Source organism: Pangasianodon hypophthalmus, chromosome 1, assembly GCF_027358585.1.
Source record: "Pangasianodon hypophthalmus isolate fPanHyp1 chromosome 1, fPanHyp1.pri, whole genome shotgun sequence".
NCBI lineage: Eukaryota > Metazoa > Chordata > Actinopteri > Siluriformes > Pangasiidae > Pangasianodon > Pangasianodon hypophthalmus.
This window is the reverse complement of record NC_069710.1, coordinates 27,718,204-27,743,757: the sequence shown is the minus strand read 5'-3', so window position 1 is coordinate 27,743,757 and position 25,554 is coordinate 27,718,204. Positions and strand designations below refer to the sequence as shown.

The window sequence follows — 25,554 nt, the reverse complement described above, 5'->3', positions numbered from 1 at the left end:
CCATTTTTAATTTTTTTTTTTTTTGTACCAGACCTAGAGTAGATGGAATCACATTCTATTCTTTTATCCATAATCCAACTATTCAAATTCTAAGCACATTATATGCTAATAAATATAATAAATATGTTTATATTTATATTCAACAGAGAGCTTTTTACTCCTTCCAACCACAAAATTGAGAAGATTGAAAAAGACCAGGTGATGTTTTTCTAATCATCATCTGTCCAGTTTCAGTGAGTCTATGCCCCCTGTAGCCTCAGATTCCTGTTCTTAGCTGATAGGAGTGGAACCCAATGAGGTCTTCTGCTGTTATACCCCAACTACCTCAAGGTTTGGCATGCTGTGCATTTTGAGATACTCTTCTACTCACGAGGGTTGTATTTGAGTGACTGTAGCCTTCCTGTCATCTCAAACCAGTCTGGCCATGCTCATCTGACCTCTCTCTTCAACAAGTCAATACTTCCACCCACACAAATGCTGCTCACTGAATGTTTTTCTGTGTAAATTCTACACACTGTTGTGGGTGAAAATCCCAGAAGATCAGCAATTTCTGAAATATTCAAACCAGCCCGTCTGGCGCCAGCAACCATGCCACGGTCAGAGTCACTGAGATCATATTTTAGCCCCCATCCTGACGTTTGGGGTAAACACTAACTTAAACTTTTGACCTGTATCTGCTTGATTTTATCCATTGTACAGCTGCCAAATGGCTGATTGCATAATTGCATGAATGTTCTTTTTAAAATGGTCAGTGAGTCTAATTGCACTGTGTTAAAATGTAACTTAAAACATTTTGTATCTTATCTCAATGTGGTGCATTTTTCCTAGTTGTATTATTATTATTAGTAGTAGTAGTTTTATTTGTTTGTTTACTGGCATATATCACTTATGTTCTCTTCATTATGTTCTCTTAGCACTAGGTGACTGGGTTATTACTTATAGCAATACAATTGTCTAATCCATTTGTAAACTGGCCACTACATATTATATTCACCCCAGTTATTAGCAAAACAAACAATATTTACAGAAATAGACACATTATACTGATGATATAATGGCAGGAGTGTAAGCTCAGGTGCGAGTGTAAATTATGTGATGAGGGAATATGACAGTGAGTATATATTTTTTAATTTTACTATGTAACTCATAGATCAAACTGAGCTGAACATAATAATCTGTCAATAAACAGAGGTAAATAAGGTATGAACTGACTGTTTACACTGTCACACCTAGGACTACAATTCCCCTGATCCTCAGCTCACAACTTCATCATATGACCTCCTGTCAAGCACCTACTCCTGCTCACAGTCACCTGATTACTAATACCACTCACCTGTTTGCACTCATGCTACTAGCCATTTTTTATATGCTATAGTTGGTTTTTCTTTTTCTTTTTTTTTTAATGATTTTATTCATGGACAGAGCTCGTAGAGATACATGATGCCTTGGTAAGCCCTTCATCACAATTGACATAAATACACATAAACCTTTACAGTATATAGTTTTACTGACAAAGTGAAAATTCTGAATCATTGCTGCACATTTTCTTTGTGCAGAAATATATAAATTTTATTGAATTATTACTATTTCAGTAATAATACCACATGTTCACAGTGTCAGTTTTCAGAACATTCTACCATAAGTCAGACCATCAAATGTCAAAATACAACCTAATGTCAAGAAAAACCCTCAGACATTGCATAAACTCAACATCCAAAGTGTGGTCTTTGTGCCAGGTGATGATTCGCAGTAAGCCTTTATAAACATTAATATAGGTTTATGGAAGTTGTAAATACCTAAAATAAATAAATAAATATAGTAATAATAATAATAATAATAATAATAATAATAATAATAAACATTCATCTTTTCATAAATTTAAAATACAGATCAAAGTGCTTTACAGTGTGACAAAAAATAAAAATAAAAAACAAAAAAAATAAAATAATAATATAAAATATCAAAATATATGTAATAAAATGTGTTAAATATAGAATAAAAGTACATAAAATAATGATAATAATATAAAAGTAACAGGCCAGTAAAAGTAAACCAATTAATAAAAGTGATTTTTTTTTTTTTTTAATCAGTGATGGAGCCTGGCAAATGTTTAAGGGTAATGCATTCTTTGGTGCATAAATACAAAAGGCTGTCTCACCACTCTATTTCTCTATTAAAAGGATGTAAGTAGGTGTCATTTAGCTTTATGAACACCAGCTTTAAAAGAAGTGTTACCAATCATTTTCATTCCACTTGCAGTACAAATAGCAGCAAAAATATCAGTAAACACTAACTTTCTTGCAGTAGTAGTTTAGCAGCATTTATCTAACCAGCAAAAGACAAAACTGACTCCAGTATATTATACCTGTTTGTTAGATATATGACCAAAATGCAATTAAAAATATTACAGGTCAGTTATATTACCTCACAGTGATCAGATCTTATCATTAAAGTCAAATCAGAAAAAAAATGACCAACTACAAAAGAAAGGCACCAGATGTTCTGACCACAACTACGTTTATATGCTGATGCGGCCATTTTGGCCAAATTATGCTGACAGAAAATTATGCTGACTTGTTGTGTAAAATTGAATATCACTTAAGAGAAAAATCCAATTTGATATGAGCACAGTAGGCTTTTGTCTATCGCCTTTGGGACAGTAACAGCTTTACTCGTATATCACAAAGTTGGAGTTGTCGAATCCTATAAAATATTACAAGCATCATGAGTTTGTGCTGTGAGAGCAAACTACTTTCTACACAAAGAGCTAAGGGAATGAAGTGAATACCAGACTGAGTGGTAAAGTAAAACACACCTCCAGCTAAAACAGAAATAATGTATATGGGAGATACAAGAGAGATGGTATGCTCAGGAGATATGAGATATGAGAAAGGAATACAGATGTTAGTGTGTGTGTTATATTTTGGTGAGCATGAAATGACTTTTATTAAAAAAAAATAAAAAAAACTACATGAAGCAAACGGTTTCCTATTGGTTATTGAAGTCAAGGTTTTGATTATGGTTAGGTGTAGGCGGAGCATTAACAATTATGCCAATGCAAGGACCTCTCAAGGACAGTAGGATAAACGTGTGTGTGTGTGTGTGTGTGTGTGTGTGTGTGTGTGTGTGTATGCCAGGCAGAAGTGGATTGCAGACAGAGAAGAAGTGTAGGGTAAGTTTTGTGCTGTGTGAGGTAGTTTGGAAACACATAACTGACAACTGAAAGACACCAGGGAGAGCAGATGCAGCTGGAGAACAGGTTTGACAGGTGCTGAGAAAGTGCTTATGCACTCTTTTCTTAATGCTCCAGTGAGACACACACACACACATACACACACACACACACACTGCACCTTCATATCCCCCTGAGCAAACCAACTCTCTTCTTTTTTTTACACTCACATTCTCTTATTCGGTGTTATACAGGTGTATGCATCGTGCAGAATTAACCAGCCTTGTCTAAGATTGTGTTTTGAAAACAGCAGCATATCCGCAGTCTCCATTCAGGTGTGAAAAATTATTTCTTCTCCCAGAAGTGATGTGCCGTGAGGAGTGCTTTTGGTGCAGGATGAAAGAACAGCATTTGTTGTTTGCTTGTTGGTTTCGGCATGTGAGAAAGTTTCAGTGAAATACAACAAACAGAACGAAAAATGGATGGACAGACAAAAGAGATACATTGGAGAAGAGAATGTTTCCCTATCAGAAACGGTTCCATGTTGAGCCATGCTAGGTAGCTAAGAATACTTAATTATCCAACAAACTCTTGAAGAACCCTCTTTTTCTAAGAGTATAATGCAATAAAAACTGATGCTCAAAATTCAATACAATTTGCCAGTACTTTCTGTCTCATGTGTAGTCTGTCGCATCTATCTCTCTTTCTTTTATTCTGTTTATATATAATATAGTACAGAGGTTCCTCATAGTACCATATTAGAAAGCTAGAGACATTAACTACTTAAATAACCACAGGATTTTTTATGTGTTGTCTTAAGTTTTATAACACTTCAACACTCTTTAAATATAGATGTAGTTCTGCTTTGTAATGTCTTAAATATTTGCCAGAAGTACTTATTCCAGTAGTATGAAGTCATAATACTTTAATTGAATTTATCTTCCTTGTTTGTTACTTCTGCTGTTTTGATTTGTTTCTTTATACATTAAAACATTATGCGTCTTTACATTTGGAGATGGGATCGTCTGATAAAACCTAACAGAACCAGGAAGTTCTGTTGTTGTCTTAGGTTTCTGAAAAGCATGAGAGAGCCAGTAAAAGTTGCTGGGAGCTGCTAAAGTTAGTGAATCCTTTACAGCAGCTTTACAAAAATCTGGATGTCAATTTCGATTCAGATCTTTAATGAACCAAAAGTAACAGTGCCAAGAAAACCTCCCTGAGACATGAGGAAGAAACCTTGAGAGGAACCAGACTCAAAAGGGAACCCATCCTCTTCTGAGTGCCACCAGATTATCAAATCATTACTCTTATACACTTACTTCTGCTTTGTGCAAAATGGAAGATAGTAGACGCTGCACTTTATTGTTTTTAATTAGTGTTTATTCATTTGATATTTAATTTGTGTCTTGTTACTTTTGCTCAGCAAAACTCAACAGTTTTGGGTGGGGCTGTTGAGTCAAAGCTGCTTGCTTATACTGAAAAATAATGCAGCAATTTTATCTTAACTTGCAGTCACTCAAATTTAAATGCTTTCTTTTCTACATAGTATAGCAAGAAGGCAGTAATGTGTAAAGTTCAACCAGTCATTTGTGGCATCATCAGGATTTGAGCTTGCAATCTCCTGATGCCTGGACCATTACACCACTTGGGAAGCCAAACTTCCTGTTTTATCATGACCATAACTAGCTATGAGGACACAGAGGTCTAAAGCTTAGTAGTTTTGGAATTTTCTCAGGCTGTCAAATTCAAAATGGAAACAGCAATGTCGAGGTAATGTGGTGGTTGAAAGTAGCATACAGAAAAACTTGTGGAGGTCCCTTTAGGTTTGGCTAGACTTAAGTGCCCATTATATTTAGCTCTCATGAAATACTACCAGACTTTAACTTCTTGTTGAGAGGTATGCAAGCTACATGTTATAAGCTACTATCGTACATAATTATGATATAAATGTTTATTGATATTAAGGTATAAATGATATAAAGGTTTATGGCGGCAATTTGTGGTTTGTAAAATGCAAACTCCTTGGAATGTCTCTAGCCAAATCAGTTTGCAAATTGCGGTAACGTGAGCTGATCGCAGAAATATTATCTGATAGCAGTAACATTGGTTACCCAGTTAGCTGCAGGGTACGTGGTATTTTTAACATATGCTTTTTCAGTAATCAGTGAGGAGAAGCAAGGGAGAAAAAGAGGACAAGCTCATGCACAGAGAAAAAGAGACGGAGATAAGTGCAAACACAAATATTTAACTCAGTAATTTTAAGCAGTCTGACTAGAGTCAGAGGAATTTATAGAAGAATGAAAGTATAACATAACAGATTATAAATTAGCAATTGGTGTAGTACACATTAGGCTTTGTGGTTTATTAAATATGAAGTGAGTCACATTTCTGCAGTGTGGACCTCTCTAAAATTCTGATCTTGTTATGGCACTTGATTTCTTCCACATACTTTGTGACCTTAACTTGACAGTATTTTTCACATAAATGAAGTTTGCTGAAATTAACACTGAGAGAGAGTCAGATGTGACTGGTCCTTACCGAGCCTGGATTTTATACAGAACGGTCACAGCGCCTTGCTCCCATGTAGATATTGTATTGTTTTTTAAATGAGTTAATAAATATCTGATATGCCATACTGTGCTACAGACATATTTTTACCGAGAGTCTCCGTAGGCTTAACAAAGAAGTAACTTTGCCTTAGTTTTCTACTTTTACTCCTTTTACCTCGAGGTCACGTTTTATATTCAATAACATCGATCCTAACTCCGGACTGACACTGAAGTTATTTGGCAGAGAAGCTCAGTTGCAGCTGCAGTGATTGGAAAATGAGCTGAGTGGCAGGAGCCATCACCCAAAACCCAGAACTTAAGCTTCACCACCCATCTGTCTGTCAAGAGGCTGGGCAACAAGACACTTAGCTACAAGAGTGTGCGTGTGTGTGTGTGTGTGTGTGTGTGTACACATGCATGAACAGCATCTGGAAGAGCAAATGTCTGGAGGCAAAAAGGGGTTCTTCAAATGTTTTTTATAGAACTGTGACAATGTTGAGTGCTTAAATGCTTCTTTGCAGTTCAGAAAATGGCTCATTTTTTTGTTGGTGCCATTCAAATTACACCACAATTATAATATTCTGTCTGTCAACTGCACTGTAAAAAGTAATTTATCACCAAGACAGTGAAGTTAATTCATTTTTCCTAGGTTTGTTTTCACTCCAAGCTGTTGTCTCTCTTTCTTCCAGCAACTCAAAATTTAAGGCAAATGGTTACCTGTCATTTTTCAACTAATTCATTTCATTTATATTCAGTAAGCGCTTTATCCTGGCCCTGGCCGCCATGGATCCACAGCACGTCCTGGGAACGCTGGACATGATGCCTGAATTGACACCAGAGCCCCATGCACACACACACACACACAATCACAAACTTGTTCATAGCTAGGGGCAATTTAAAGTAGCCAATCCACCTAACATCATGTTTTTGGGAGGATAAAGGATGCAAAACTCTGCACCAACAGTAACCCAGGCTCAGGAATGATACAGCATCCCTGGAGCATTCTATTTGATATTAATTATCTTAATTATTCAGTGGGCAACACTGTGGTGCCATGTGAAGGTTCCTGTTCCTGAGCTCATGTTATTGTCTGAGTGGCGTTTCTGTGTATGTTCTCCATGTGGGTTTTCTCCAGCTTCTCTGGTTTCCTCAAAACTCCCAATAACACACCAGTAGTTGGATTAGCTAAGACTAATTGCCCATAGGTATCAATGTGTCAGTGGGTGAATGTGTGTGCATGGTGCCTTTCCATGGACTGGCATCCCATCCAGGGTATTTTCCTGCATCATACATACTGTTTCTGAGTTAGGCTCTGGATCCACTGCCACCCTGACCAGAATAAAGCAGTTACTGTCAGTGAGTGAGTGAATTATTAGGTTAAATGGCAAAAGATTATTTGGCATACTATTTAGTATGACATCAATGTACGTATATATCATATGTATGCTACCTAAAATTTCAGAATTTCCAGCCATAAATGCCTTTCCACATCCCAGAAATGTAGTGTCATGTCAATGTTTTGCTTAAACCTACTGATCGCAGCAACTCCGCAGAAATACACACCCACGCTCATGGCAACTGATGCGTCTTTCTCTGAGATTTAAGCAGACTCATAACATTAAATCTTACTTGCCTAAGTGTCCTGGCTCCTTATTGATGAGCATCCCCTACCAGTCTGAAGCTGGGCAATTGAAGATTAGAAAAACATAGGCTCACCAAAACTTGGCAGCTTAAGATTAGAAAAACATCACCTTGTCTTTTTCCAATCTTAAGCTGCCAAGTTTTTGAGAGCCTGTGCCCACTGCTGCCTCAGATTCGTGTTCATGGCTGACAGGAGTGGAACTCTAGGTGGTCTTCTGCTGTTGTAGTCCATCTGCCTCAAAAGACATGTGACATGTTGTGCATTCTGAGATACTTTTCTGCTCACTACAGTTGTAGAGTGTTATTTGAATAGCTGTAGCCTTCCTGCCAGCTTGAACCAGTCTGGCTATTTTCCTCTGACCTCTCTCATCAACAAGGCATTTCCACCCGCAGATGATTTCAGACATTCTTTGTAAACTCTTTGTAGATACTGCTGTATATGAAAATCCAAGAGATTAGCATTTTCTGAAATACTCAAACCACCATCTAGCACAAACACGTCATGGTCAAAGTCACTGAGATCACAATTTTTCCCCATTCTGATATTTGATGTGAACATTAAGTGAAGCTCTTCACCTGCATTTGCATGATTTTATGCATTGCACTGCTGCTACATGATTGGTTGACTGGATAATTTCACAAATGGGCACGTGTAGCTGTGTTCCTATTATAGTGAGTGTATATACTAGTATAGAACTATATACTAGTATAAAAAATATCCAGCTATTTACTTACTTAGGTTCTATCTTAGGTTTAAAATTTTTAGATATACTCTAGCACTTGTAAAACCAGCATTAGTATTTCAGGTTGTTAATCCTTACAGCTTCTCTTAGTCCTTTGTACCATTGTACAGTCAGCTGTTTGCACTTTCTGTAAGTCTTCCAAATGACTTTATGTAACTATGCAGCCTGCCATATATTTTCAGAAGACACATCAAACTGCATAATGAAGACAGAGGAGAGATGGAACAAATCATCTATTACTTGAGATAAGAAACATGAAGATCAATAGGACTTCTAGGAACTGAAGGTACATCTGTAATCCAAACTCTATTTCTTCACTTCTAAAGGTCAAGCCATAACTGAGCAAGTTTTGGTCCCCGGTGTAGGGTATTTGTTGCCTATTTGCCCTAAAAATGTAATTCTGGGCAAGAGAAAAAGACTGATGTTCTCAATTATTACACATAAGCCAAGACATAATGACAACCATGAGCCAGGGCCTGATTATAAATAAGCTTTATTAAGAAAGGAAGAAAAAAAAAAAACCCAGTATTCAGCTGTGAGGTTTTATTCTTTTACCTGTATGCCATCTAGTGGACTTGATGTCCCTTTACCCCTCACATACATCCTACTGTGCAAATGAATTCATTCATTTTCCATGGTACATGAAATTTAATTACACTAAAGCATGTTCAATCACCCGAATAACTCTCTGTTAAACAAAAACAAAAGCTTGCTACTGTTATGTACTCGTTATGAACAATTTAGTGTGATCAGTCATTTCCACATTCTGGTTCAGTGAAATGTAAAAAAAAAAGAAAGTATAATATATTACTTAACTATAATTTAAATCTAACTGAAAAATTATATTGCAGTCATATAATATTGGTTCATCTACATGACAATGTAGTCAATAAGAGAAACCCTACTACTAAATTTATGACTTGCACCAGAAACACGAAATTAATTATATATCCCATATATTTCAGCCGTTTCCATGACTTTTTAAATAAAATTTCATCTACAATGTGGCGTAAAAATTCCTCCTGTGCTGTAGAGACAAGACACATCTGTCTTCATTCACTTCCTGTATTAGCAGAATTGAACAGGGCTTCAATCAGAGCATGTAAGACTGTGTGTACGCTAACAATAAATAAGACGTGTATTCCCCTTTTGCCTACAAAATCAATATAATCATATAACTATGATCTTATTACTATATGCTTCAAAGTGTAAGTTTAAAAAATATGCAAGTCTGTCTTAAAAACTATCCCACAGTTCATTACTGCAAGCAGGCTGGATCCTGTGATTACCAGAGAAGATGACTTTACACAAAAATAAATCTTCCTTTAAAGCATGACGTGTGTGTTATTTTGATAAATGATGATGAGTTGCAGATGTGGCACTCAGAAAGATGAGCTCAAGACCATGACAGGTTTAATTAGTTACTAAAAAATGAATTAAAAGCAGAGCAGCATAATGAGTAGCGTTGCTACTTCACAGTTCCAGGGTTCTGGGTTCGAGCCTGAGTTCGAGCGGCTGTGTGTGTACCGTTTCACATGTTCTCCCCGTGTTTGTGTGGGTTTCCTCCGGGTTCTCTGGCTTCCTCCTTCTGTTCAGAAACATGCATGTAGGTGTGATTGGTTATACTAAATTGGCCAAAGAAACTACTTTAACCAAAACAATTTCCACCTGAGGCAGAATGTGATGCAGCCAGCTGTGACAGGCAGGAGGAAGACCAGGCAAAGGAAATATATTTTAGATGACTTTTGTGATTCTAAAGATAATCTGCCTCATAAATAAATATCAAGAACAACACTTTTCTAAGCCGAATTATTTACCATAATCATACTGATCAGAATCTGTAAGAGCACTTTTGACTTTTGAGAGGTGTGACTTTAAATTAATGACAGGAAATAATACCTTTCCTATCTGTACTTAGGAATGTTTGTGTATTGTATATATTGAACAACAGAGTGTTACTTATGCTATGAGGGGGGGAGGGGGGAGGGGGGGCATGTTGGTGCCCTGGCAGTCAAGATGGCTTTACTCCGAATGAAGAACACTGAGTTGGAGAATTAAAGTCTTAAATTACACTATTAGACACAGACAGAAACCAGAAACACATGAGCAAGTACAAACTGCAATGCCATTACTTATAAACACATTTGGTACTGGTATCTTCCACACTGGAAATGTTCATATCTGTGATTAAGTTGCACTTACTGTATATAGAAAGCCACTAAAAGCACAGGCTCCAAAGGATCAGGTTTTGTCACTCACTGGTCTCCGTGCATCACAGCAGGAGTTGTTTATTTTCTCTCCTGCAAATGATGCAATCACCTGTACATCAGTGGACCGAGAGGAGTCTGGCTGTTCTGGTCGTCTCGTCATCTTCGTTACATAAGAATGAAAGACTTCTGCTTTCCACTGGGGAGACACTTCAGCAGAAATGGACATAACATTAATGATGTCACTGCTAGTTGTTGCTATGATAGAGTTCATCTACAAGCTCACAGCTTCTTACCATCTTACAGCCATCTTGAATATCTACTGGTTTCAGCCTCAGAAGCACTTTAGGACTTCTGTCCAAAACATAATTTCTCTGGAAACCTTGTGTACTAAATTGAATTTCTGTTACATCTATATTTAATAGTGAAGTTTTTCTCCAGATATGAATGAATGAATGAATGAGTGAGTTGGTGGATGGATGGATGAATGAAGGATGAATGGATGAACGGGTGAATGAAGGATGGATGGATGAATGGATGGATGGATGGATGAATGGGTGAATGATGGATGGATGGATGGATGGGTGAATGAATGAATGAATGAATGAATGAATGAATGAACACCCTACTAACTAAATTACTAGCTTCAGCAATGTGCAGATATATTGATAGATAGATTTTTTTTTAAAAACCTTAAAAGATAAATAGATCAAAATCTAGCTCATTGATCAAAAATAAATAAAGAAAGATAAAGAATGAAAACAATATTAATAACCAATATTAATAACCAACGAGTTATGAACAATTGTGGTGTGTTGCACGTCAGGTTCCCCCCATTAACCAGCGCTCAGTGGAATGATCCGTTTCCATGGAACCCTGCAACGCCTTTTGGAAGGCCAATCACAGTCGAGTAACAAGAGACACATTATTATTATTATTATTATTATTATTATTATTATTATTATTATTATTGTCGTTGTTGTTGTTATTATTGATTTATTAGAGCAAATGTTCTTATTGATTAGTGAATAACTGTTTCCTGTAATATCATTATGTTTATAATAATTATTGATATTATTAATAGGTGTGGAATTTAATTAAAAGCAAAGCGCAGTGTGTTGCACTAAATATCCACCAGGGGGCGCCAGAGTGAGAGCCCGAGTGTCTGCTGCTCAGACTGTAGGCCTGATTTTATACCCTTATGTAGGCAGCAGGGAACCATTTTGGGATTCAGAATTTTTTTTCTCTCTCTCATTATATACCTGTTAGAAATATTTAGTTGATTTTGTACCAAAGGAAAAGTACTAGATCTATTGAAAAAAAAATTAAATGTGTGTGTGTGTGTGTATAAATATATATATTGTTTATTTATATAATGTTTATTTAAAATAATAATTTTAAGAATTATGGCAATAATCTTGGCAAATATTTTCAGGAGAAAATACTATCAAGTTATGTTAAGCTTGTTTTGTTTAGGGGTCTTATTTTTTCCACTCTGTATTTATGTGTTATTTATCTGGATTTATAAAGTTGGATTTAGTTTGTTCGCTAGCTGTTAGAAATATGGAGTTAATTTTCTACCAAAAGAAAAGTACTAGATCTATTAAAGTAGGTACAATTAGTGAAAATAAATATCCACCTTTCGAGAATGTAAAATATAAAGGTTTCAGTAATTTTGGTATGTTTTTGGGAGAAAATACCATCATTTTAGTAAGCAGTTGTAATGAAAGTTTTTGATAGATTGAAGTTCATTTCTTCTCATTTTTAAGCAGAAATTTTCAGTAGGTGTGTGTTATGTTTGGGACAGCACGTTGCCGCAGGGCCTCCGATTCGATCCTGACCTCAGGTTACTGTCTTGGGAGGGGTTTCACAGATTTTCCTTGTGTCTGCCTGGGTTTCCTCCGGGTTCTCTGGTTTCCTCGCACTGTCCAAAAACTGTGTGTGAATGAGTGTGTGAATGTGTGTGTACTTGGTGCCCTGCAGTGGACTGGCATCCCATCCAGGGTGAGTTCTCTCACCTTGCACGCAGTGTTAACAGGATATACTCGACTCCACCGCACCCCTGCCCAGGATTAAACACTTACTGAAGATGAATGAATGAACATGTTATGTTTATTGTATACAGTGATTTGATGAAGCGTGAGAGTAATTCCAGAGGGCGAAGTACTGACAGGTCAGGATGAATAATAGCCTGTTGTTCAGGACACGAGCTGAAATATCAGTAAAAACTGGTGCCATTTGCTACACACTGGTAACCATGCACCACTGCAGGAGCTGTTTATTGTGTCTCAAGTGAGACTTGCAATCTGTTGTATATCAATTAAACCGAGATGAGACTGGCTGATGGTTTCACTGAGCATCTGTGTACCATAGGATTGAAAGATTTCTGCTTTCCCCTGGTGAGAACCTCTACCATTCGACATGACTTTCAGTGTTTAGAGCTTGCTACTTTTTGTACTATATAGAGTTCATGTATTATTTTTGCATTGTGTCTGGGTAGGAATGTGTAAGTGTAGCACAATCTTTGTACAAAATTGTATATACAATTTCATTGTATAGAGATGCTCAAGCTCTCTTTATGCACATGACAATAAACTTGAAACTTGAAAACTAGACATTAATGATATCTCTGTTTTCACTGCTGTTTGTTGTTAGCAGAGATTATGTGAAGAAACATATGTTGAAAGAGCCTCAAAACTATGGAAATGGAAAATTCTATGAAAAAATCTACTATGTTTTGACAAAATCTATTATCTAATCTATTATCCACCACTTAACCTATAGATAATAACCTATCTGCTGGTTTCACCTCCTACAGCCTCAGAAACATTTTGCACAGCAGATGAAGGATTTTTGTCCGAAACGTCCTGTTTCTCTTCAGAACTTCACGGACAAAGATGAAATTTTAATACCTCTACATTTAATACTGATTTGACTTAATTAATTAATTAATAAAGGTATTTATTAATTAATTAATGGGAAAACACCCTGATAACATGAATATTCAATATAGATATTGTTCTAAATCTAGATAAAATAGGTAACAAATATATAAAACTAAAAAATAGCAGCAATGTTTTTGCATTTTCAATTATTGCACTATTAATCAGTAAATAATAATTTCGTGTAATATCGTTATTCTTGTATTTACAGTGTTGAAGTATGTCATTAATATGTGAAAGTATAAAAAGCAAGGCTAAGTGATGAGATTTTGTTGGTGTTTTTCAGCAGTGTGTTGCACTAAACATCCACCAGGGGGCGCCAGAGTGAGAGTCCGAGGGTGATTATATACCCTAATTATACACACCTCTGATTTTGTACAAAAAGAAATGTATTAGATGTATAGCAATAATCCATCCATCCATTTTCTGTGCTGCTTATCCTACACAGGGTCGCGGGGAGTCTGGAGCATGTCCCAGGGGACTCGGGGCACAGGGAGGGGGACACCCTGGACAGGGTGCCTGGGCACTCACACACCCATTCACACACTACAGACAATTTAAAGATACCAATCAGTCTACAGCACATGTCTTTGGACTGGGGGAGGAAACCGGAATACCCGGAGGAAACCCCCAAAGCACGGGGAGAATATACAAACTCCACACGCACAGGGTGGAGGCAGGATTCGAACCCCCAACCCCAGAGGTGCGAGGCAAACAAATAATAAGTAATAAGTAATAAAAAATCCAAGATAGATAGATAGATAGATATGTTTTTCCCCCTTCTGTGGCATTTTATTTTAAACACTAACAGGGGAATAGAGTAATTAGTAATGAGCAATTAATTTTTGGAATTGGTGATGGGGTCAATTATGCTTAGAACTATGACAACTAAATAATAACCATAACAACCTTGATAATAGTTTATAGTGATCTCCACCAGAGTCATGTGATTTTTTTTTTTTTTTTTTTTTTTAAGGCAATAGTGTCAGGGACCCCTGGGTATACACCACAGACCCCACTTTGAGCTCTTGAGTGCACCAGAATGAGGAATCTCAACAAATCGCCTTCAAATCCATTCACTGGTTACATATATTTCTAAATGTAGAAGTCTTTATAATTCCGACCCTCTCTATTTTACCAAAATGATTAACTCTGAAGACATTTCAATAAACAATAAACAATACTCATCACATATGTAGGCTTCCTAACAATCTGCACAACAGTAGTGTTGCATTTAAAAATAAACCTTTAAAAAATGTGATGATGCTTTTATTTAATGTCTACAAAAATAAATTGGAAATTGTTTAGAAAATCAGTTTTTAAAACAATAAATAAATAAATAAATAGTAAAACAGTAGAAAAATATCAAATCAGGTATCAGAGTGTATTTTTTTTTTTTTTTTTTTTGAAAAGAAAAAAAAAAAGTTATAAAGATATCACTATACCCACAATATTTTAGGAAAGTGTATCATGGCATAATTTATAAGGATATTATATCATCATATCACCCAGCCCTAGTCTGTAAATCACACCATTATTATTTAAGACATATCCTGTGGAGCAGAAATGGACTGATGAGCAATCAGGAGAAGTGCGTCTTCATTCACAAGTGACCCTCACTGTAGTCATGAGAAAGCATAAACTGTGTGTCTCATTAGTAATGATTTAAATGTGAACTGCTGAAAATGTAGAGACCTTATGTATGATTATATCCTTTCACCTAAATACTTATTTTATGGAGTCAGTATTTACTTTGAGTTAGTTACAACGGCAATGCTTTACATTAAACATTATTTACTGCATTAGTTAACATGAACAAACCATAAACTTCAGCCGTAAGTAAAGCTAACAAAGCAACAAAATAAGCTAACACACATTAACACATTGACCTTTATTTAAATGTTAATGAAATACACCTGCACTGACTGTTTATTTAATCCATCACTAAAATGTTATTAATTAGCAGAAATAATTTACAACATTATTAAATGATAACTTACTGAAATACACTCACTGTCCACTTTATTAGGAACACCTATACACTCACGCAGTTATCTAATCAGCCAATCATGTGGCAGCAGCACAATGCATAAACTCATACAGATACATGTCAAGAGTTTCAGTTAATGTTCACATCGAACATCAGAATGGGGAAAAGTGTGATGATCTCTGTGACTTTAACCATGGCATGGTTATTGGTGCCAGATGGGTTGGTTTGAGTATTTCAGAAACTGATCTCATTGGATTTTCACACAGAACAGTCCCTAGAGTTTGCACATAATGGTGCGAAAAAAAGAAAAAAAAAAACGTTGTACAGAGGGTCTGCAGGCTGAAACACCTTGTTGATGAGAGAGATCAGACTGATCTGAGCTAACAGGAAGTCTATAGCAACTCAAATAATTACTCTTTACAACTGGTGAGCAGAAACACATCTCAGCATGCACAAAACATCGAACCATGAGGTGGATGGGGTACAACAACAGAAGACCACATTGGTTTCCACTCCTGTTAGCCAAGAACAGGAATCTGAGGCTATCATGGGCACTGGCTCACCCACACTGGACAGTTGAAGACTGGAAAAAGACCAGGTGATTTTTTTTTTTTTTTTTCTAATCTTGTTTCTTGTGGTGTATTAATGCTGAGGTTCACAGTCTGTTTATATTAGCTTTAATTTAATAATTAAATTTAATATGCTGTTACTGCTACAGCTGTTATCATTCTGGTGCATTCACATACTTTTCAGGAAAATGAGAAATGACCAAAGAAAATGGATCCTAAAACCAGTAGTGAATCTAGTGCTATCACATAATTTGGCATATTTCACCTCAACACCGATGATATGCATGTAGATCCTGTCAGCCAGCAGAACAACTCTTGGTAAATTCATTTGTTTTATAAATACAATGGAAGTATAATAGAATTCCTTTCTTTGCATATTAGGAGCCAGAGTAATGTTACAGCACCCTAGGAGTTTTCCTCACTAAGCCACCAGAGCCTGATATGCCTTTGGTCTGTTAGAGGGGGGGAATCTGTACCAAACTGAAATGCATTATCTATAACCAAAGCAGACACATTAGACATCATATTGCATTAATACAATTTTATTGCTTTAAAGGTTTGATACAGAACAGCTTAAATTTCTGATTTCAAAGCACTCGTGTGAAGAGCAGGAGTAGTGTACCAAAATACTATTGATGATTCTGGTTCCGTTCAAGTCCAGTAGAATTATTTTTTGTGTGTAGCAGCGACGCGAAGCTCCCTTTAATATCAATCAGAGCCAGGTGGCAAGACTGGAGAAGACTGTACATTTACTAGTTTCTGCCATATAACAAGGAGAAAGGGCATGAAGGAACCAGGAAGAAACAAATAACCAGAAAATACATGGAAAATAAGCAAAGTGATGAGAGGAATGTGGGTGTGCATAGGTTCAGTATATCCACCCCACTCGTTTTAATTCACAGTCAAGTGCTAGAAGTAGTGATTGACAGTTCAACTTGTTCCAAAATCAAGAGTTGGGGAGAATATTTGCAACTCAGGAAAGTATATTACAAATAAGCATCATGTAAAAACCCTGAGAGCAAGACAGTGTGAGAAGAAAGGATCAGAAAAATACCCATTTAATAGAACATAAAAAGGTTAACATGCAAATCTACCCTAAAGATTTACCCAACAAAAGAACAATAAATTTCACAGTTTTATATGCCTTGTATATCAAAGAGAAAAAAACAAACTCATATCTCATCCAAACTGATATAATAGTGATAATAATTATAGCCAAAAAAGAGACAAAATAGACCACAAAGTCTATAAAACATAAAAACATCTACATAAAGCCTTTGGATCAATAGTGATTATTGCTAGGGGAAAAAAGACCCAGATCAGCTGGGCTACTAAAGTATTGAATCTGAAACATTTCTCTCTGCAGCATAATTAATACATGGCTTCTCCATATTTTTACTTCTTTACCCACACTGGGCTACAATAAATACATTTAAAACAGTCCGTGTGCATTCTCAACAGGAAAATATATACACACGTGGATACACACGCAACACACTCACACATAGCAACCCAGGAAAAGGCATTAGGAGAAACAGAGTCTCGGAATACAATACGCAGACTGAGTAAGAGATTGCATTTTTCATTCAAGTTCATCCAACACTAGTCTTGTGCCAGTGGCCACTGTGGTGAGGAAATACGTCATCCAATACCGGATTGCTCATCACCTGTTAAAGAAATGCTCGCTTATTAATACTCTGTTTCATAGCGCTCACACCACAAATTCAAATGGTTTTTGTTTCCTGTAAAACACCAGAGGTGACTGTGGTAAATGGGAGTCGTCCAGTCAGCGAGGACTAGTCTGGAAAACGCCGTAATTACTCTACCAGTTCGATTTGCTGCTCTTTGAGGTTCACTTTGAGACTGAGGTTTACACTTTACACATTTGAGAAAAAAGTTAAACGTACAGAAATACCCAACTCCACATGTGATCATATGATTGACCTGATATCCTACTAGGAGAGATGCTCAGGAGGATGATGGTCCTGGAACTGGTGCCGTAGCCAGACAGGAGGCAGCAGGGTGACAGCTTTCAAGTAATGAGAAAAACTAGCATTTGGATGCAGGAGGCCTGTCTAAAACCTCTGGAGAAACACAAGTAAGGCTTGAAGTAGAAAGGTTTTGGAAGACATTTAACCTGGACACAGGACTCTCTTTCTGTTGAGATCTGTTTGTGTTTTGTAGGTGATACTGGAGCTAGAGCCCTTTAGATTAAAAAAAAAAAAAAAACAAAAAAAAAAACACTGCGCTTCCCTCAGTAAAAAAAAAAACCCTGTCCTTGACTTTCTTCCAAAAAAAACAAAGATTAAAACAGGATTCTGACATGGTCAGTGTAGCTGGAAAACAAATCATGCTATTATAGGCAAATATTGCCCAGATATTATATTCTGAGAGTTGTCGCACATTGATCAGAGGGTTACCCCTAATGCAGCCTTGCCTTCCAGACTGAAGCCTCTGCAACTCACTGTACCCTCTGTTATGTAATACAAAAGCCAGAATACAATTCACTGTTTCAGGTATTCTGGAGGCCTTTCTATCACTAAAGCTGAAAGGTGGATTTGAGTCCATGAACCGGCCTTTTGAAAAATAAGCGCAGTTGTACATATTCCAGTTACACTCGTATGCACAAATCGTCACACAGTAGTCTCAGTAGCCATGTGCCAGCTTGTTTGCAGCCTCATCTGTCCATTCTCTGTTCAGTCCCTTAATCATATACAAATCATTATACTAAAGTGTTCATTTATTTATTGCTTAATGTGGCATTTTCAAAAAAGATTTTTATAAAATACTCTAAAAATCAACTAAATCATCTGGTAGTAGATAAAGATATAGCAAAAAAAGTAGCAAGGCACTTGTAAATGGTCTTTTTGTTGCTGTTTAAAATGTTCTGCAGTACAAAAGAACTTATTGTATGGCACTCGCACTGGAGTTACTCCTTCACTCCACCCCAAGGAGAGGAGGCTCACTGGTAGGGAGGATGCGTTCAATGTCAGGCTTGGAATGGATCTCCAACAGGCCTTTCAGAAATCCGGCTGGATGCTCCACCTCTGTGGGTGAATCTGAGGCTAGTTCCTCTGCTGGAGGCTCTTTGGGTGTATCTGTAGCTGGTACGGTTTCTGCCTTCTCTGTGACAGACGTTTCTTTATTAAGTTCCGACTCCCTTTTTGTGGCGGAGGCAGACTCACGCTCTTTCTCCTTCATGCTTTCACTCTCGTTTTCAGATGGAGGGTTCGTGCTGGTGGGGGTGGATTCCCTCTCACTAGCCGAGCCCCCGCTGAATCCCTCCTCCTCTCCAGCCCTGCCCATCTCTCCATCTGCACCACGGGGTTTCTGGTGTATACGCTGGTGCCTGACCAGGCTGTGTTTCAGGGTGAATGTGCGCTCGCAGGTCTGACACTTGTAGGGCCGTTCACCTAGCGAAAAATGATAGTTGAAGCATCCAACATAGTATTATCTATGCTGTATATCAAAAAATTTAACACTTATTCATTCAAATTGTTCTTACCTGTGTGAGAGCGCATGTGTCTCGTCAGATCCTGAAGGCTCCAGAAGCGTTTACCACACACCCCGCATATCTTCTTCCTCTTGTCAGTTTTGCTCCCAGACAATTCAGCCTCCCCTTCACAGCTCTTTGGTTCAGTCGCACCTCCTTCTTCATCACTCCTCTCCTCCCTGTCCTCCTCAGAGCCACTGTCCATTGTACTGCCTGCTCCTTCACTTTCTGCCGTCCCATTTCGCTCCACTTTCTCCACCTCGTCTTCTACATCATCCTTTTTCAGTTCACAAGACTCTGCTGCGTCATCCACTTTGGAGTTCACGTTAGTGGCATCGGCTGCACTTTCTAAAACATGAACTTTTTCATGTCGTGCCAGAGTGGCAGCGTATCTGAAGCTCTTGTTGCAGCTCTTGCAGGTCAGCTTGGACTCTTCCTGTTCATGTGAATCACTGTCTACAGCAGGAGAGGACCTCTGTTGTTCACCCTCTGAGAATGTAAAGTCAATTAATTTGCTAGCAAAGTTCAGATCCAGGCTTTTATTGCTGTTGGTATCATCGTCATTAGCTGTGCTTTTTGTTTTCAAAGACTCCTGCACATCTTGGTGTTCTGGCTCCCCCTGGTGGAGGAGAGGCTTTACTGCAGCTGCCTCTGTGGGCTTGGCTGGAGAGGGTTTCTCAGCATCCGACGCAGCTGGCTTTTCAGCTTCAGAATTTGTCAGCTCCATTGCCTCGCCACTAGTGAGCTCTGTTTCTGACATGCTCTCTAAAACACAAAATTAAATTACATTAAACGTTGCCAGTGTGAGTATATAAAATCTAGGGTCAGATTTTTATGCCTGTAAAGAAAATTAAATGAGCAATGTCTGTGATGACATTACATAACATTTAACGTACAATTAAATTTTTTCTTGCATTTATGGTACACAAGTCTGGCTTTATCCCAAAGTAAGTGTAATATATAACATCCAGCATCCCCAAAATACTGCAGAAAATAAATACACATTCTCACAAACTGCATATCTTTCTGACTGAGTCAGCAGTCTACAGGCAATAAAGAGGTTAAGTTCTGTACCTATTTTATATTTTGTTCCCATTTAATTCCAAATGTGACTTAATATCTTTAAAGGTTACTCTATATAGCTTAACACTGATTTCTATTATTAATTTTGTTCAATATAAAATTTTAAGACTAGCTCAGTTTTAAACCATATTCTTTTACTGCATATAATTTCCAGCACACTGGTCTTGATAATAGTTATAACAGTCCTAACCTGCGCTCTCTGGCGAGCATTCCTCTGGCTCCTTGGCTTTAGGTATGGCACCATTTTGCCGAAGGACTCTATTGGTTACTCCATGCTTGCGCAAAAGATGGCGCTCACAGTTGGACTTGGTTGAGAACAGGGCTTCGCATTTAGGGCAAGGGTATGGCTTTTGACCTAAACCGCACAATGAATTGATGTCAAATTATGCCAGATGTAAAAAAAAAAAAAAAAAAAAAAAAAAAAAAAAGCTAAATTTACCTGTCACACTATTTTTAAAACTACAAAATTATTTAAGTATACAGACATTCAAAGACCTTTGTATAAGATGATTTGCATGTTACCTGTGTGTGTCAGCATGTGGCGCTGGAGTGAGCTGGCCCATGGAAAGACTCTGGGACAGAATGGGCAAGTCATTTTTTGCACAGAGTTTGAGTATGCATTCTTTTTCCCTTTGGACTGCTGGGGCTGTGAGGTCTGCTTGGTTTGCATCTGTTTTTCATCTTTTGCTTCTTTCTTGTCACCATTGCACGATTGTTCTCCCTCTTTCCTTTCTAGCTCCATTATGTTGGTTTTTAAGTAGGTGCTAAATTTATTGGCATTACTGGTGGCCAGCATCTTCTCCACACTGGCAAACTCCCCACTGGACTCGAGGTCAATATTAGGGTCTGTTGAATTCATTGCAGGCTTTTCCTTAGCTGTGTTGATGGCTTGCCTTTTATTGCTTCTCCTTTTGGATCCCTCTTTGAGAAACTCCTCAGCTGAGGTGTCTGAGACAGACTCATGACAGCCGTTGGGGTTGTCTCGTTTCAGGAGGTCGGGGGCACCAGAGACAGAGGAGATAATCTGGGCAATGGAGGCCAGTGGTGGGAGCTCCTTCACACCAGCAGAATTCGGTTTAGGTAGCAGGGGCTTTAGCCGCAAGGCACGACCTGCTGCACTGGTTGCACCGATGGTGGTCAAAGCAGTGGGAAGCTGGTAGCACCCAAGCTGCTGTGGTTTTTCATCAGTGGCTCTATGTATTTGCAGGCCTGGGGCAAGTGTGTGATCCATTATGTTAAGGGATGTCTGTTCCTTTTTCACTTCTCTTTGCAACACTGCATCAGTATTTACCTTCATCTTTTTATCTGGATTCTTGGGAATAGAGAGATCAATGGGCTCCATGGAATCATCGTAAGTGGCAGACTCCATCTTGATTCTAGGGGAAGCACTGAAGTTTCCAGCATTGTTACCGCCCCGGTTTTTGTTTGAGAAGTCCAGTGGTTGGTCCTGATCTGCGGCATAGAAACTTAGATCCTCCATTTTGATGGGACAGAGTGAAGCACTTGGTGGCACTCCATTGAGTGAAGGAGGTTTAGGACTCGCATGAGAAGGAGCAACAGTGATGGTAGCTATATGCTCTTCTATGTCCTGCTCTTTAATCTCAGGGTGCTGTTTCAGTAGGTGGTGGATACAGTTACGCTTGGCCAGAAAGGCTGCTCCACAGCGTTTACACTCATATGGCTTTCTCTGGAAGCCATTGTGGACACGCATGTGGATCTGTAGTGCTCGGTAGGTCTTAAGGTCCTCACCACATAAACGACAGATAGTGTCACCTGAGCCAGTTTGTTCTAATGCATCGGACATCGATGTGGATGAGGTGACATACTTGATATTTTTCTCAATTTCCTTACGAGTGTTCTTCATGTGTTTCTTGCGAAGGTGGCGTTCACAGTTGGCTTTAACAGTGAATGGGTAATGGCAGACTCGGCAGACGTAAGGTCGTTCACCACTGTGAGTGCGCAGATGACGAATCAGTGTGGCTTTGTCAGGAGCAACATAGTCACAAATATTACACTGGTGGGGCAAGATACCCAGATGATAACGCATGTGCGCCTGTAGTACTCCTGAATATGCAAATACCTGGTCACAAAATCGGCACGGGTATGACCCTTTCCGACCTGCTCCCTTCTTTCCAGATGGCTCCCTTATCTTGTCTTCTGCCTGCTTAATTTGTTGGTCGTCTGTGTCCATGGGAGTGTGGGCATCACCCATGCAATCAGCTTCCATTTGCATTTTTTCAATAGGAGCCTGGTTGCAAGAAGAAGATGATGAAGATGAAGATGGAGACAGTTCCTTGGCAGCCTTCGGGAACTGGCCAGCAGGTGGTGGTAGACTGGGGCTGATGCAACCTAGTGATGCCTGCTGGGTGCTTAAAAGTGGAGGAGGAGTGGAGGTTGTCATATTGGTCCTGGGAGCCACCAGAGGCTTTGGCTTGAGTGGGGGCATCTGCTTACAGTTTGACTGCACTGCACTGCATGGTGCCTTGGACAAGGGAGGGAGGCTGATCTGGTTGGGGGCAGCAGAAGCCACTTTGAGGATCTGCTGTATGTCAGCCAGTTCCATTCCAGTCTCACCACAAACTGGCTTTACTACCATCCCGCCGTCTGGCTGGACAAGAAAACCAGTTTGAAATGGCTGTAAAGAAAGGAGTTTGAGTGCCTCGTGCTGGGACAGACCCCGGAGAGATGATGGGTCCACCAGAGACAGGCTAATCCCACCAAGAAGGCTAGAATCCTTTTGGACCAATGATGGCTCCACATGGATTACACGGATACTGTCCAGCTCTGCTTGCAAGGCATCCTCCTCTGAGGGTACAGGTTTGACCTGAGAGATGTGTTGCAAACCCAGAGAACCCATGAAGCTACTTTTCTCAGATATGGGGGACTCTGTACTGGAAAGCTGAGAGGAAACAGACTCTTCCTTGGTTTCAGAAGTGTCATGTGTGGACTTGTGCAAGTCTAACGCCACATTTAAAGGGAAAGCTTTGTCACAGGTCTCACACACAAAGCGATGAAGCTTGCTGGTGCAGCGGCGTAGATTGGTTTCACACCAAACCTATTGATTTGAATAATTAAATAATTAATTAAAAATACAGTAGCAACACCATGGACTTAAATACCACATAATAAAAACTTTGGGATTTACATTTAATTGGAGCTGAATGCAAAATGCAGGTAATTACCTGGGCAATGTGAGGGAATTTGTGGCAGGAGAAGTCAATGAAAGCCAGGTCATTGAATCCTAGGGGTATGGAGGGGTTGTTCTGAATGAATGGGCGTCCACTGAGGTCAGTTGGCAGCTGCTTATGGATGACTGCATTATGACGGAGCAAACCTCGATGTGTGCGAAATGAGATGCAACAATTCTCACACCTATGAGTAAATAATACTAATTATATTTAAAATAATAATTATATTTAACCAATATTTGTGATTTTTGAGTAACACTCAGATGCTTAGATGGATTTAGAAACACTATAATCAAGTATTATTAAATTGTAATGGACAACTGCAAACATGTCAGTGAAAATGTGGGGTAAAATTTGGGTAAAAATGGAGCTGCAAATATAATGAATGATGGTTGGTGATAGATAACTCCAGCAATAACTGTGGCAGTTCTCCATTTCTGTTTGTCAGGCACTATGAGAGACAGCTGGCTAGTGTCTATGATGTTGCACACAGCTCTTATCAACGGCCACACCTCTCACCACTGTCCCGAGGTGTCTGTGGTGACCGTAAGCTGCTTTATCTAAAAGCACATGCACGCACACAGACACACACAGATGCGCACACACATATACACACACACACAACACACTACAGTGTGACTAGGCCAACAACATGGCAGGTGTGCTTTCATAGTTTCAGGGCTTATAAATTAGCTAACATAGCTGCACATTTTTGTGAGTGCTTGTCATGAAAAAAACAGCTAACTAACCGCCAAACCTGTTCTCCCTTTGTGTAATGAATCATTGAGACATTTTGTTTATGTTGTGTCCCCCCAGAGGGAGTCTCATATAACCAAAGTGCTAACTCCCTTTATTACTGGATGCCTCTGAGTGTGTGACTGGACGTGTAACAGTGTGCAACTGGGAGGGACAGATGACAAGTCCACATCATGTGAGCATCCCTGTATTTGCATGCTTGTGGTCTACACTCAGCCGTATTAAGCACCCGATTCACTGCAGCCTAGATCCTCTTAACTAGCTCTCTTAGCTCTAGTGATTACACAGGATTAGTGCTAAATTTGCTCTACTTCCATACAATAACTGTGCTGTGAAAATGAATCCAGGCAGGCTCACCTCAGAATGAACCAGCTCCATGAAGCTACCCATTAACTTGTGTTCAGGGAAGTTGGTCATTGCATGAGTGGGTTTTAGGGCTAGAGTCTCTGGACTGTGATGTCTCCAAGGATACTCATCCCCACCCCCCAACAGAGAGGTCCAGCCGACTGCGTCCTGAAGTCTACTTCTGTGACTCATTAAATCCCCTCACCACGCACACACACAACCTCGATGGTACTTTCCCCCCTCCTTCCTCTCTCCTCCCCGATTTCCTCCCTCTCTCTTCTCAACACCACTCCCTACTCTGGTGCCTAGGGGCCAAACTGGGGGAAGGGATGAATCCTTTAAACTTCTTCTGACTGAGAATGTACAAACACCATTAGAAGCAACTCAGGTATGACCCTTCTCCATTCAAGTTACTCCTCGAAATATGGCATTTTGCTTCATTTTAATTCAATTTAGAATTCACAAACAGGACATCAGAAGTCCTTAAAATTAAATTAAATTTAATTATGGGGAAAACTTCAGCAATTATAGGAATCAACCTATAGGCAGGCCAGTGAAACAACACCCCAATTGGTATGCAAGAGGTCGCTCTGCTCGTATGTGTTAAATTATGACCATTTCAGCATAAAGAATGCCTCCATAATCTCCCAGCAACTGCTGCAGTTCTGCCTAAACCTCCATCCTCTATTGTCCTCTATCAACACAGCTCACATGTTAAAAGACACAGCAGTCTTTCCTGACCGTAATGATATATACGTTCTATCGAAATCAGTGAAAAATTGCCATAATCCAAGCACCAAAATAAGCAGCAAGTTAAACTTTTCATTGTCATTTACAACTTTTGAAGTTGAGTGTAATCCAGGTGTAGCTGTATAT

General features: G+C 38.7%; 1 protein-coding gene and 1 long non-coding RNA gene across 7 annotated transcripts in view; one reads left to right on the top strand and one right to left on the bottom strand.

The window, feature by feature from the left end:
- Positions 1-1,340: 1,340 nt before the first annotated feature.
- On the top strand, positions 1,341-13,593 carry LOC117598133 (uncharacterized). Its single transcript, XR_004578839.2, has 3 exons — positions 1,341-1,448; positions 8,288-8,391; positions 13,541-13,593. It is a non-coding gene; the product is annotated as an uncharacterized LOC117598133 (long non-coding RNA).
- A 2,746-nt stretch (positions 13,594-16,339) lies between these two features.
- Positions 16,340-25,554, bottom strand: part of rreb1a (ras responsive element binding protein 1a) — a 52,995-nt gene continuing 43,780 nt past the window's right edge. For 4 of the 6 annotated variants that reach the window (XM_034302642.2, XM_034302637.2, XM_053234067.1 and 1 more), the window contains 5 exons: positions 23,572-23,761; positions 20,912-23,444; positions 20,580-20,744; positions 19,319-20,071; positions 16,340-19,226 (listed from right to left, as the gene is read on the bottom strand). In XM_034302642.2, the coding sequence (XP_034158533.2) occupies positions 18,751-19,226; positions 19,319-20,071; positions 20,580-20,744; positions 20,912-23,444; positions 23,572-23,761 (4,117 nt within the window). In that variant the 3' untranslated portion in view covers positions 16,340-18,750. The remainder of the gene's footprint in view (positions 19,227-19,318; positions 20,072-20,579; positions 20,745-20,911; positions 23,445-23,571; positions 23,762-25,554) is intronic. The other 2 variants (XM_053234081.1, XM_053234092.1) reach the window with 1 other exon arrangement.